The 15,109-nt window shown below is 37.9% G+C and overlaps 1 protein-coding gene across 7 annotated transcripts in view; it reads right to left on the bottom strand.

The window, feature by feature from the left end:
* Positions 1-15,109, bottom strand: part of TRIM33 (tripartite motif containing 33) — a 140,975-nt gene that overhangs the window by 19,430 nt on the left and 106,436 nt on the right. For all 7 annotated transcript variants that reach the window (XM_004263214.4, XM_004263215.4, XM_033435967.2 and 4 more), the window contains exons 8-11: positions 14,823-14,940; positions 13,091-13,365; positions 12,319-12,483; positions 7,869-8,069 (exon numbers count right to left, since the gene is read on the bottom strand). In XM_004263214.4, the coding sequence (XP_004263262.1) occupies positions 7,869-8,069; positions 12,319-12,483; positions 13,091-13,365; positions 14,823-14,940 (759 nt within the window). The remainder of the gene's footprint in view (positions 1-7,868; positions 8,070-12,318; positions 12,484-13,090; positions 13,366-14,822; positions 14,941-15,109) is intronic.

The raw sequence follows: 15,109 nt of genomic DNA, 5'->3' as shown, positions 1-15,109 counted from the left end.
AAATTACCTTAAGAAAAATATTACACTATTCCATATCAGAGATAGTTAAACTATTCTTACTTAACTGCTAATCTTCTTGCTTACTGATCTACTTTTACCCACACCTGCCTCTTTTAATCTTCTACTAGAGGCAAGATTACTTTTTAGGGAAATCTACTTCTCATTCAAAACAGAAAACTGCGGGACTTCCCGAGTGGTCCAATGGTTAAGAATCCGTCTTGCAATACAGAGGACGCCAGTTCGATACCTGGTTGGGGAACTAAGATCCCACATGGCGTGTGGCAACTAAGCCTGCTCACCGTGACTACAGAGCCCATGAGCTCTGGAGCCTGCATGCCACAACTAGAGAGCCTGCATGCCGCAACTACTGAGCCAGTGCACTCTGGAGCCCAAGCACCACAACTAGAGAGAAGTCCGCGAACCACAACGGAAGATCCCACATGCCCCAACTAAGACCCAATGCAGCCAAAAATTAAATAAATAAATATATATTTTTTAAAAAACAGAAAACTGAACATATACATTTACTTCTCACTCTCCTCTCAAAATCACACTGATTTTCAAGGCTATAAAACAGGAAAGAATGGTATCAAAGCAGAAACTTTGAAGAAAACTATAGATACAAACCAAGGTAGGGCTGGATTGATATAAAAATGATCAGAATAAAGCAGCTCACAACACATTACAGGCAAGGGAGGACTCTCCTAAAGTAAATAGTTTTCATCAATATAAGTTGACCCTATCAGCAAAGTGGGTACAGAGGGAATGTACCTCAATATAATAAGGGCCATTTATGATAAGCCCACAGCTAACATGACACCTAACAGTGAAAAGCTGAAGAAGTGAAAGCTTCTCCTGTAAGATCAGGAACAAGACAAGGATGCCCACTCTCACCACTTTTATTCAACATAGTACTGGAAGTCCTAGCCAGAGAATTAGACAAGAAAAAGAAATAAAAGGAATCCAAATTGGAAAGAAAGAAATCAAACTGTCACTATTTGCAGATGACATGATATTATATATAGAAAATCCTAAAGACTCCACCAAAAAACTGTAAGAATAAATGAATTCAGTAAAGTTGCAAGACACAAAATCAATATATGAAAATCTACTGCATTTCTATATATTAATAATGAACTATCAGAAAGAGAAATTAAGAAAACAATCCCAGGACAGTTCCCTGGTGGTCTAGTGGTTAGGATGCCAGGCTTTCACTACCAGGCCCAGGTTCAACCCCTGGTCAGGGAAATGAGATTGTTTTTTGCAAGCTATGCGGTGTGGCCAAATAAAGTGCATCATACACACACACACACACACACAGAAAAAGAGAAAGAAAAAAAGAAAACAATTCCATTTAAAATCATATGAAAAAGCATAAACCAGAAATAAATTTAACCAAGGAGGTCAAAGATATCTACACTGAAAACTGTAAAACACTGATAAAAGAAACTGAAGAAGATACATGTAAGGATACTCTGGGCTCATGGATTAGAAAAATTAATATTGTTAAAATGTCCACAATACCCAAAGCAATCTACAAATTCAATGCAATCCCTATCAAAATTCCAATGGCATTTTTCACAGAAATAGAACAATCCTACAATTTCTGTGGAACCACAAAAAAACCCAAACAGCCAAAGAAATCTTGAGAAAGAAGAAAGCTGGAAGCATCACAGGCCAGGATATGAAACTATATTACAAAGCTACAGTAATCAAAACAGTATGGTGTCGGCATAAAACCAGACATACAGATCAATGGAACAAAATAAAAAGGCCAGAAATAAACCTACACCTATATGGTCAGTTAATTTAAGACAAAGAAGCCAAGAATATACAAAGGGGAAAGGACAGTCTCTTCAATAAACAATGTTGGACAGTTGGAAAACTGGACAGCCACATGCAAAAGAATGGAATCAGACTACTATCTTACACATACACAGAAATCAACTCAAAATGGATTAAAGAACTGAAATGTAAGACCTGAAACCATAAAACTTCTAGAAGAAAACATAGGCAGTAAGCTCCTGGATGCTGATCTTGGGAATCATCTTTTGGATCTGATTCCAAAAGCAAAAATAAACAAGTGGAACTACATCAAACTAAAGAGCTTTTGCACAGCAAAGGAAACCATCAACAAAATGAAACTTACTGAATGAGAGAAAATATTCACAAATCATATATCTGATAAAGGGTTAATATCCAAAATACATAAAGAACTCATACAACTCAATAGCAAAAAATCAAACAATTCAGGGACTTCCCTGGAGTCCAGCGGTTAAGACTCCGTGCTTCCACTGCAGAGGGTGGGGATTCAACCCCTGGCTGGGGAACTAAGATCCTGCATGCTGCAAGGCACAGCCAAAAAAACAAAACAAAAAACCCGCAAACAACCCAATTAAAAATTGGGCAGAGGGACTTCCCTGGTGGTCCAGTGGTAGAGAAACCACCTTCCACTGCAGGGGACGCAAGTTCGATCCCTGGTCGGGGAACTAAGATCCCACATGTCGCGGAGCAACTAAGCCCGCCCAACACAACCACTGAGCTCATGCACCTCAACGAGAGACCGGGCACGCTGCAAACTACAGAGCCCTCACACTCTGGACCCTTTGCATCACAAGCACAGAGCCCACGTGCCCTGGAGCCTGCAGGCCACAACTAGAGAGAGAAAACCCACAAGCCACAACTAGAGAGAAGCCCACACACCACAACAAAGAACCTGTGCCACAACGAAAGATCCCGTGTGCCACAACTAAGACCCAACACAGCCAAAAAAAAAAAAAAAAAGGGGCAGAGAATCTGAATAGACATTTTTCCAAAGAAGACATAGAGATGACCAGCAGTTACATGCAAAGGTGCACAACATCACTAATCATCAGGGAAATGAAAATCAAAACCACGACAAGCTATCACCTCACCCCAGTTAGAATGGCTATTAAAAAGACAAGAGATAACAAGTGTTGGTAAGGATGTAGAGAAAAAGGAACCTTGTGCACTGTAGTGGTAATGTAAATTGGTACATCCACTATGGAAAACAGTATAGAAATTTCTTAAAAAATTAAAAATAGAACTGTCATATGATCCAGCAATTCCACTCCTGGGTATTTATATGAAGGAAAAAAAAAAAAAAAACACTAATTTAAAAAAAAATTTTATTATGTTTTTGGCTGCACTGCATGGCATGCAAGATCTTAGTTCCCAGACCAAAGATCAAAACCATGCCCCCTGCAGTGGAAGTACAGAGTCTTAACCACTGGACCGCCAGGAAAGTCCCCCAAAACACAAATTTGAAACATATATGCACCCCCATGTTCACTGCAACATTATTTATAATAACAAAGTTATGGAAGCAACCTAAGTGTCCATCAACAGATGAACAGATAAAGCTACAGCTGAATGAATAAAGAATATGTGCTATATCTATATACACAATGGAATATTAGCCATAAAAAAAAGGAAATCTTGTCATTTGTGACAATATGGATGGACCTGAAGGCATTAAGCTAAGTGAGATAAGTCAGACAGAGAAAGACAAATACCATATGATCTCAGTTATATGTGGAATTTAAAAACAAACAAACAAACATAGAATCAAGCTTGTAAATACAGAGATAGATCTGTGGTTGCCAGAGTTGGTAGGTGGGTGAAATGGGTGAAAGGAATCGAAAGGTACAAACTTCTAGTTATAAAATAAATCACAAGGAGGTAATGTACAGCATGGTGACTATAATTAATACTCTACTGTATATCTGAAAGTTGTTAAGAGAGAAAAATCTTCAAAGCCCTCATCTCATACACACAAAATTTTTACACTATGTGTGGTGACTGATGTTAACTAGAATTATTGTGATAATCATTTTGCAATGTATGCAAATATCAAATTACTATGTTGAACAACTGAAATTAATATATGTTACATGTCAATTATACCTCAATTTAAAAAAAGGTAAATAGGCCTTCCGCAGAAAAGCCCTTTAAAAACCTCATCTCAAAGACATAAAAGGCTAAAGGTGAGAGTTTGCCGTGGGCTAGCTAGAGGGACGATTAAGAGATATTAGGAGTTGCGCCTGCTCAGTGGTCAGAGCTACTGGCCAAGGATCCACTTGTAAGCTGTAACTACAGGAAAATCCCTAGCTGCAACTAGAGTTAACTAGAGGATTTGTGAAGAGGGGCAGTTCCTAACATGGGCCACAGATAAAATTTGCGCTATATCTCACCTAAACATAAAGGAGGAGAGGATGATTCAAAACAGACATGAAAGTCGCAAGTTACCTACTTCTACTCCCACTCCCACTCCTTTTATACTCTCCCACCTGCGATTTATATCTCTGGCCAGAGAGACAACACTAAGGCTACAAGAGTGGAAAGATTAGGAAGAAGCAAACCGCCAAGTACATAAAAGGGCTTCCCTGATGCCACTACAGCACCAACATGGAAATGCTAGCTGATTTACCTCGATATTTCACCAGACATGGATGAAGAGTCACTATATATAAAGTTACAAGTCTAACGGGAAAAATATTAATTCACATATTCATTAAACCAATGTTTTTTAAGCATCCTTAAATAATTGCATGGAATAGGTAAGTGTTATATAAATAACTTCTATGAATTCAAAGGAAAAAGACAATCCACAAAAAAATTCAAATAATCAATGAACCTGAGAAAAGATAACAAACCACATGAAAAAAAGAAATGTAAATGAAATAACCAAACATGATTTTTACCTATCATATTGGTAAAGATGGAAGACAGCCAGTACTGGGAACACAGTACAGAAATGGGTATTCTATAACATTTAAATTTACATGTGAATATCTGAAAGACACACATGGTTTTCCCAAGACTTCATATTATCCAGTATAGTATACAGATATAAGTACATATTTTCCAAATACGGAAAATTGTTTACAAAGAATTTAATATATCATTAGAATACTATATCTATTAATTATAATCTAATCTGAACAGATTCTAATATTCATTTAGCTACTGAAAAAGTATTTAGGTTCATCATGTATCCCCTAAAGGTCAAAATTACTACCACATATTATAACTCCACTGGAGATGGATAGTAGAGTGAAATAAAAAATAATTCAAGTTGAGAGAATTCTCTTTAAATCAACTTCTACTCTATACTGGATAGCTGTAATGATCACTATTAAGATATATCAACAAATACCTGAAATTGCTTTGTATTTACTTCCTGTCTGCGTTGCATAGTTAATGCTACTTTGTCTGCTTCCTGTGTAACCTCCCCCAGGATTCTTTTCTTTTCACTATACCACGGAAACTACAGGATAGGAAAAAAAGTAGATGAATCTTCAAGAGATGATAGGTTTGCTTCCCTTTCTATTTTTGATTAATATGGTTAACTACTTCTTACTGTGGTTGTACTTTTGTGGTACCCACCTCTAATTGCTCTTAAAAGCAGGTGACAATAACGAGCGTTGGCAAGGATGTGGAAAAATTGAAATCCTCATACACTGACACTGTTGGTGGGAATGTAACATGGTGCACCCACTGTGGAAAAGAGTTTGGCAGTTCCTCAAAAACTTAAACATACAATATGACCCTGAAATTCCACTCCTAGAAATTTGCATAGAGAACTGGTAACCTACAAGTTCACAAAAACTTACACACAGAAGTTCATAGCATTATTCCTAATAGCCAAGAAGTGGAAACCCAAATGTCCATCAACTGATGGATGGAGGAACAAATGTGGTATATTCACAGAATGGAATATTCAGCCATAAGAAGGAATTAAGTACTGATACATGCTTCAACGTGTTTAGACCTGATAAACATTATGCTAAGATAAAGAAGCCAGACACAAAAGACCACATATTGCATCATTCCATTCATACAAAATGTCCAGAATAGGCAAATCCATAAAAACAAAGTAAATCTGTGATTTCCAAGGGCTGGGAAAGAGGGGAATGGAGAGTGGACTGCAAATGGGTAGTTTCTTTCGGGGTGATGAAAATGTTCTGGAATTAGTCAGTGGTGATAGTTGCACCATGTTGTGAATATACTAAGAACCACTGACTGAATTGTATGTACATTTTTTAAAGTTGGATTTTATGGTATGTGAATTATATCTCAGTTTTTTAAAGCAGTCAATACTTTAATAAATCAGTAAATAAAAATAAGGTTAGGCATTATGTCTGCAAGGAAGAGAAGGTTCATAAGAGAAGGTATGGATTCTGCTCCTTCTACCCCACTTTAACTAATGGGAGGGGATATATTCTGGAGCCTCTTGTTTTGATTTCAAAGTTCTCCTGGGAAAAGATGACAAGGAAGATCTAATAATGACCCATTTCCCTTATGATGCCCAGCTTTTCAAAGATGTGGAGCATCCATCCTTCCTCTATCTGCTCTCTGTGACAGTGGCCCTAGCAGATTATGTTAAGTTTGACATGAGCAACCTTTCTTTTCCCTCTGAAAGTTTCCTAAAAATTGGAACAAAGTCTTGTTTCTTTTTATCTTCAATGCCCAGGCACTTTAGCATGGAGTGCTTAGTAAAATTTAAATGACTCCTTTAATACTGTACCTACCTCTCTCTGGTTGCCCAAAGGCCCTTAATACTCTACCTTTCCAGGCCTATGATCTCAAACCACCTCCTTGCTATCTCTATGGACAGAAGTGGGGAGAGAACTGGACTTTCTCAGTTCAGTAATCAGGAGCTGGGCTTTGAATTCCAACTTACCCATTTACTGGGTGACACTGAGAAAGTCACTAACCATTCTTACTCTCTTCCATGAAATAGGGATATTATATATCATATGAGATGATTTCAAGCATTAAACTGAAAGTTTATAAATTATAAGCGTACAACTTATAAATTTTACTTCTTATTGATATATTCCAAAATTTTCCATTCTATATAGTAGTCTAGTACTCTCAACACCACTACAGGGGCTTCCCTGGTAGCACAGTGGTTAAGAATCCGCCTGCCAATGCAGGGGACACGTGTTCAATCCCTGGTCCGGGAAGATCCCACATACCACAGAGCAAGTAAGCCCGTGCGCCACGACTACTGAAGCCCACGCACGCCACCAACTACTGAAGCCCGCGAACCTAGAGCCCATGCTCCGCAACAAGAGAAGCCACCGCAGTGAGAAGCCTGCGCACTGCAACGAAGAGTAGAGAGTCACGGGTCCTAGTGTCTTAGTAATTTCACTGCTCCTTGCTCCCATGGTGACCCCTGACTCTGAATAACTCATACAATGCTTGAAATGACCCAGTACAACCTTCAAGTTTTATATTTACATTTAAAAATAAAATGCTTCTAATTCAAACGAATTTATGAAATTTCAGAGGGCACTGAATGATATTTTTCTTCAGGAAAACGTTACAGGTGAAAGGGACAAGACAGCTCAGAGGCCCTTCCCATTCATCTTCTACTCCTCATTATTACTTCCTCTCTCAGTATACACCCCCCCTCCCCACCCCCCCGCCACATGCCTAATATCTAGACCTTCCAATCTCTTCCTTTCTCAGTCCAACCTGTTTGCACTGGGGGTTGACTATCCCTTTTGTACCTAACAGAAGACTGACAAAAATTTAACTGTATTTTGGTACTGGGTCTCCTCTCTGGATCTAAACCTTCATCAGAAGTGCTTCATTTAACACAAAGTTTGCCTGCTGGCAGACAGATCAGCAAAGCTGACACTCTGTAGCTTTAAAATACTGAGGAGTGTTAGTTTTAGCACACATAACTTTTTAAAATTCAAATTATTTATACTCTACTTTTTGGAAATTTCAAAAAGAATACTGCTCCTGAATTAAAAAAAACAAAAACAACCAGAAATATATACTCTAAGTCCCTAATTAACACAAGGTTTTAAATCTCTCACTCAAATACAAACCTGTATGGGTGGAATATCTGGCAGCGACGGAAGGTTTTCTGGATTGGTAACTGAAGGAATTAGTTCTATTGCTGTAACAGATGGGCTGGTGGGACCTCGATTTGCATTTGCCATAGTAGCTGTAGTAGGGCTGGTTGGATTGACTGGGTTGTTGTGCACCGACACAACAGGAAAGGGTCCAGCATGCCCTGGGTTTGAGTGCTGTTAGGAAAAAAGATGTTATCATTACTTGATCTGCCAGGATATCCAAATGTGAACAATACCTTGACAACAAGTTTCAGTTTAGGAAGGATACACAAGTTCAGAGTTTGATACCTGTGGCTGAGAGACAAAGAAGTAGGCCCTCTCAAACTTATGCAGGAAAAAAAAAATTCAAACATCATTTTTCTACTCATTTTTGTGTAGTATTTAGAAAAAAAACAGACTTGCCAATAATTGTACCCTGTCAGACTGGTGATATGATTTTACTTCATAACAAAGATATATATAAATAGATGATCTGGAAGCCCATAGTTTTCAAACATCAGACCAGGAAAGCCACTGTTGTGCCTATATTTCACTTTGACACTTCCGTCTTTTTTAAAATAAAAATAATTAATTGTATAATTGTGTATTATGTAACTGATATGGTAGAAAGAACAATGAATTTACAAATGGAAACATGGTATCAATTCTTGACTCTTAATACTATGTGACTTTAGGCCAAATCACAATCTTGGTAATTTAGAAATGTGGATAATGATGAATGAAAATGGATACCTGTCTTTATGAGGAGTGTTATGAGGATCATTTAAGACAGTACACAGATTAAAATCTTTGGGAAATAAATTACTATACACATACAAATCATTTGAAGTATTTAAAAACTTAAAATTCTAACATTCAGTGATTTCTGTAGGAGCCCGAAAGTCTAAGGACAATGTTCTGAGATGGTTGGTTAATCCAATTATGTAGCTTCTGCACCTTTCCAAATGGTGTACCTCCCCCCTGGTAATACTTGAAGGCTTTCCAAGTACACTAAGGGGTACATGGGTATGTGAATACTTTTAAGGAAATTAAAGTCTAGATAGTCGACCTTCATATATACTTTTTTCCTGAAGAAAACCAAATTTACCTAAGAATGTGCCATGGTCTGTGAGTTCTTTTTTCCAACTACTTCTTTCACAACTGCCCTTCTCCTCCAAAAACAAAATACAAAACAACACATCTTTAACTCATGCCCAATCTTATCTAGCATATTGCCCCAGGGTGAAAAACAAAACAAACAAAAAATCTCCTGAAGAGACAGACAAAGGTACAGTTGAAAATAAAGGTGTCAAGTTGCTGACAAAGTGCCTGGCTCTGAAACCTGGGTAATCGTTGAGTGGGTTCTGATACTTGGTGATCAACAAAAACAAAGAAAGACCTGAAGAAGTTGTCAACTGATAAAAGATTTTAAAAATCGTTTTGAATTCCCAGATACCAATTTTTGTGAACAAGTTTCCTGAGCATCACATGAAAACAATAACACAAAAAAACTAGTAATAAAAATCGGCGTTGAATTCTGACTTACTCTAACAGTACAAGGTAACAGACACACAAACAGGCATACATGAAGGAAGGGGAAAGGCTCCATGTATCTAATAAGAAATATATATCTAAAAGAATTTTATTTTTGTTTCCTAATAATCTTAAACCATGTAAATATATTTAAACAACTGTATAGGAATAATTGTAATGAAAATTTGGTCTAAAGAAAAAGTTTTAAAGTTTAATAACTGCATTATAAACTGGAAATTTAAGAATTTTCAAATTGCAACAGACATCTTTCCAGCAGAAAATTGCAACAAACTGATTCACAAGTCTATCAAACTTGTGAATATCTTAAATATGTATCTTAAATATATTAAGATAAAATTCTGTAAAAGTAGAACAGAAATTCAAGTCCATGGGGAAAAGGGAGTATATAATTTTGACTTTCAAAAAAGAACTTGCCTCTGTATTTGGGACGCCAGTGGATCCACTTAGAAGAATAATGTAAGGGTTTTACTTTACAATGTCAATATTTATACAATACAATATGCTAAACAGTATGTCCTTTGCAACTATTTAAACTTAAACTTGTAATGGAAGTTTTAAATGTCAACCTTCAAATGTGAGGGAGTGTGTATTTTTCAAAAGTCTTTCTGGAGGTAACTGGGCCAAAAAGTTGAAGGATCGCTAATCTAGGACTTCAGTATGCAGATCGATCTGAGTCAGTAAAAGTTCACACATTTATGAGTACTCCCCTCCTGGAAATTTTGATTCAGTGGATATGGTTCAGAATCTATTTCAGACATGGTGCCCCAGTCATTCTGATGGTCTTTAAATCATGCTTTGAGAAACATCACTCTGACAATTATAAAATGACCTTTATTTTTTATATAACTAGAAATCCTATGCAAAAGTAGCCTCATATTTATAATCATACCTCCTATACAAATATAATCTACTATTCAAGCAAAGATCAGAAAACATGCCTCTAAACACACTTATTTTTAAGAGTAGGTATATCCATCCTAAAAGGAACAATACTGAGTGAAGAGAAAAAAAAAAAGTCAAAATGTCACATTAAAAGAGCAGAGGAACAATTTTAGGAAATTAAAGTTTTAATCTTAATTCTACCATTGTCTCTTATGATTGTGGGTACATAACAAGCTCCTTTGTTTTGCACTTCTCTAAAATGAATTGGTTGGACTAGGTCAGAGATTCTCAACCCAAAGTATACAATGGGTTTAATGACATCAAAGAAACTCTTAAAATTTAATAAAAAATTAGACATTTCTCCAAAGAAGACATACGGATTTCCAACAAACACATGAAAAGATGCTCAACATCACTAATCATTAGAGAAATGCAAATCAAAACCACAATGAGGTATCACCTCACACTGGTCAGAATGGCCATCATCAAAAAATCTACAGGGCTTCCCTGGTGGCGCAGTGGTTGAGAGTCCGCCTGCCGATGTAGGGGACACGGGTTCGTGCCCCAGTCTGGGAAGATCCCACATGCCGCGGAGCGGCTGGGCCCATGAGCCATGGCCGCTAAGCCTGCGCGTCCAGAGCCTGTGCTCTGCAACGGGAGAGGCCACAACAGTGAGAGGCCCGCGTACTGCAAAAAAAAAAAAAATCTACAAACAATAAATGCTGGAGAGGATGTGGAGAAAAGGGAACCCTCCTGTACTGCTGACGGGAATGTAAATAGATACAGCCACTATGGAGAAGAGTATGGAGGTTCCTTAAAAAATGAAAAATAGGGCTTCCCTGGTGGCACAGTGGTTGAGAGTCTGCCTGCTAGTGCAGGGCACATGGGTTCGAACCCTGGTCTGGGGGGATCCCGTGTGCCGTGGAGTGGCTGGGACCGTGAGCCACAACTACTGAGCCTGTGCGTCTGGAGCCTGTGCTCTGCAATGGGAGAGGCCGCGATGGTGAGAGGCCCGCGCACCGCGATGAAGAGTGGCCCCTGCTTGCCGCAACTAGAGAAAGCCCTCGCACAGAAACGAAGACCCAACACAACAAAAATAAATTAATTAAAAAAACAAACAAAAAACCGAAAAATAGAACTACCATATGACCCAGCAATCCAACTACTCGGCATATACCCTGAGAAAACCATAATTCAAAAAGAGTCATGTACCACAATGTTCACTGCAGCACTATTTACAACAGCAAGGACATGGAAGCAACCTAAATGTCCATCGACAGATGAATAGATAAAGAAGATGTGGCACACACATACAATGGAATATTACTCAGCCATAAAAAGGAACAAAATTGAGTTATTTGTAGTGAGGTGGATGAAGTCTGTATGAGTCTGTTGTACAGAGTGAAGTAAGTCAGAAAGAGAAAAACAAATAGCATATGCTAACGCATACACATGGAATCTAAAAAAACAGTATTGACGAACCTAGTGGCAGGGCAGGAATAAAGATGCAGATATAGAGAATGGACTTGAGGACACGGCAGGGTTGGTGGGGGAAGCTGGGATGAAGTGAGAGAGTAGCACTGACATATATACACTACCAAATGCAAAATGAATGGCTAGTGGGAAGCAGCCACATAGCACAGGGAGATCAGCTCAGTGCTTTGTGACCACTTAGGGGACCACTTTGTGACCACTGTGGGATAGGGAGGGTGGGAGGGAGGCTCAAGAGGACAGGATATGGAGATATATGTATACATATAGCTGATTCACTGTGTTGTACAGCAGAAACTAACACAACATTGTAAAGCAATGATCTAATGAAGATGTGAAAAAAGAATTTAATAAAAATTGTACATGTATTTTTCTGGGACAAGAAGATACACAGCATTAATCAAATTCTCAAACGTATCAATGACCACCCCTCCCTCCACCCCACAACTGATTAAGAAAACTGTTGTCTTTTAGTTTTAAAATTATATGATTCTTACAAATGGAACTCTAGGCATACTTGTCTTTGGAGGTGTGGCTGCATCATGGAATACTGAGGGCCACTGTGCCTGGGTATCCCTGGTATTCGGGCAGCATTCTGAGCCAATCTCATCTGATGGGCTTGGAAAGCTCCACAGTTCATGTTGCCTCTTTGCATTGCTTGCACACTGATCAATCTTGGAGGCTGCAAAAGGCAGAAATTGCCATTTATGTAATAATATTTATAAATTTATCTTTCAATTATAAAACGTTATAAGAATACTTTTGTCAGGATAGAAGGGCATAAAGTAAAAAGTGTAAGTCATTTTCCTCATCTCTTACCCCAATCTCCTTCTCTCAGTATATGTGTGTTTTAAAGCCTATCAGCATTAACTTAATCAACCACAGATTAATAGTTTTGATTTGGATGGGAGACAGCAGGAAAGATACAGGGATGGGAATGATTTGAACAAAAGCCTAAAGAACGTGTCAGATCTTAGGAGGAAACAACATGGCTCTTTGGCCCAAACCCACATGTTTAAACAAAAAAGATCTGGTATAGAGGGATAAAAACGTGTATACCTCCACAGTACTAGTGAGTTAATTTTGTTTCCCATCATAAGTATTTACTTCTTGTCCTTCCTCACACCTCCCCCACATCCCTGCCATACCCAAGGCAAATGTTTAAACTGATCTTTGACCTCTGTCCCCATCAGTAACTTTGAAATGTGTAACTCATCTATATAGGACAGAGTGTAGCCTCAAGGTCTTCATAATTTATATCAATAGTGCAGTGATATAATAATACTCGCCTGTTGTTGTAACATCTGAGGGGCTGCTTGTCTAGGGTGCTGCTGTGTTGTTGCTGTTGTTGTTGGTACAGGTGCAGGTGGCTGCTGCATCCTCATCTGTTGCAACTGCTGATGTTTCTGTGCATACACTTGTTGTTGCATGTGCTGGAGTCGAAGCTGTGCTAAGTTAATCTGTCCAGGGGTTTTACTAATGTGGTTTGTCCCTGGCGGAACTTGCCCAACTACAACATTAGGAGTATAACCAGGAGCTGGTTTACTCTCTATTACTAGATTACCTGAAGGATTTAAAAAATGAGAATAATTTGCATGTAATCAACTAACATCTACTTTGTGGGTTAATCATTATATTTTCCTCTTTCCTCTGACAACTATCACCACTCAAAGTTTCCAACAGCACAGAAGGGATGGGAGCTACGTTTAAAGATGATGAAGATCAGAAACCTAATATAGTCCAAAGCCAATTAATTGAGTTTTGATTACTCAGAATAATATATTATCTGCCCTTATTTTTGACACAGATGTTCAGAAAATTAAAGAGCTGAAAGAGACAGTATTAGAGGAGGCCCATCTAGGCAGTCTAAATCATCTCTAGCCTGAGAAGATTCAAGGATACTCAAGATCGCTAATACTGATTCCACCTGCCTTTGGATTGTCAAAATGTGCAGGGCAGAGTACTATATTGCTACAAAACTGTCTTCTGTGGAAATGTTGAATGTTTTAAACTACTTATACCCTTGGAGATGACAAATTCTCCTTCCTTTTTACAGAGCCAGGTACTTTCTAGGGATAGAAGGCAAATTTTAGTAAGGTTTGATCTAAGGTAGAGTTGGCAAACCTTTTTCCTGTAATAAGCCAGATACTTTAGGCTTTGCAGGCCACATAAAATCTGTCGTATACTCTTTGTTTTTTACTTGTTTGCTTTTACAACCCTTTAAAATGTAAAAACCAAACTTAGGTACCACGTCACACAAAAATAGTTTGCCGATGCCTGATCTAAAGGTATAGCCAAACGAATATACACAAAGATTACATTTTTTTACAAAAGGCTACCCACCTCTGCTTTTACAGCTTCCAATGGTGAGGACTTGACTATTTTGAAAATGAGTTTAATCAATCTGTAGACAGCTCTAACTGTTGGTTAGTTTTGGGGGGTTTTGTTTTACTTTAAATTGAGCTGGTTTTGTATGTCTATCTGTAACTTTCACCTAAGGCCCTTAGGTCCACACTGTGGAGTAACAAAAGCAAAGTCTATTTGTCTTCCATGTGAAAAGAGCTACTCTTATCTTTCAAACATTCCTCAGAACATGGCATTCGGACACATCAGCATACTGGATGGAGGTCCTCCTCAAGTGGGCAATTCTGTACAATTAATACATAAGCTACTAAGCATGTAAGAAATTCTTCCAAAGACTAAAGACCCATTTGGTAAGTTTCTGATATGTAACACTCAATACCAATTTTAAAAGATGTGGGGAAAAAGTTAGAAATGATACATAATTTTAAAAACTATACAGAGGAGACCCTCAACATTCTTAAAGTAATTTATAATTATATATACTTAAAGATGTAATGAACATAGCTGAAGTAAGTTTCCAATGAAGAACATATTTTCCAAAAAGTTTACATGTTAGAATGAAGTTTAAAAACTTTAAGCATCTAAAACTTGCTGTAGATGCTTTCTCCTCCTAATTCAGTGTTCCAAGTTATAGCCATAAAACGAATTATTTCTCACCTAAATTGACTACGTTCTTTGCCCAGAAGGTGGGATCACAATGGAAACGTATTGCTCCATTAGCAGCAGGGACAGGATCACACCGTGCTTTCAAAATATGGCGCAATTGAAAAGTAATCTAAAAGGGAAAAAATTCATATTAGTCTTAAAATTAAATATCACTTGAGAAAACATACAAGATAAAGCCATGAAAGCTCATGTAGCCCCACAGTGTCCATCTCAGATGAGATAGTATCAGTGTTTAAAAAACGATATTAGCAATCGAAGGCACATGCTTGAATTTCTGG

Source organism: Orcinus orca, chromosome 1 (genome assembly GCF_937001465.1).
Source record: "Orcinus orca chromosome 1, mOrcOrc1.1, whole genome shotgun sequence".
Lineage (NCBI taxonomy): Eukaryota > Metazoa > Chordata > Mammalia > Artiodactyla > Delphinidae > Orcinus > Orcinus orca.
The sequence above is the reverse complement of the archived record's forward strand: the minus strand, read 5'-3'. Positions and strand labels throughout refer to the sequence as shown.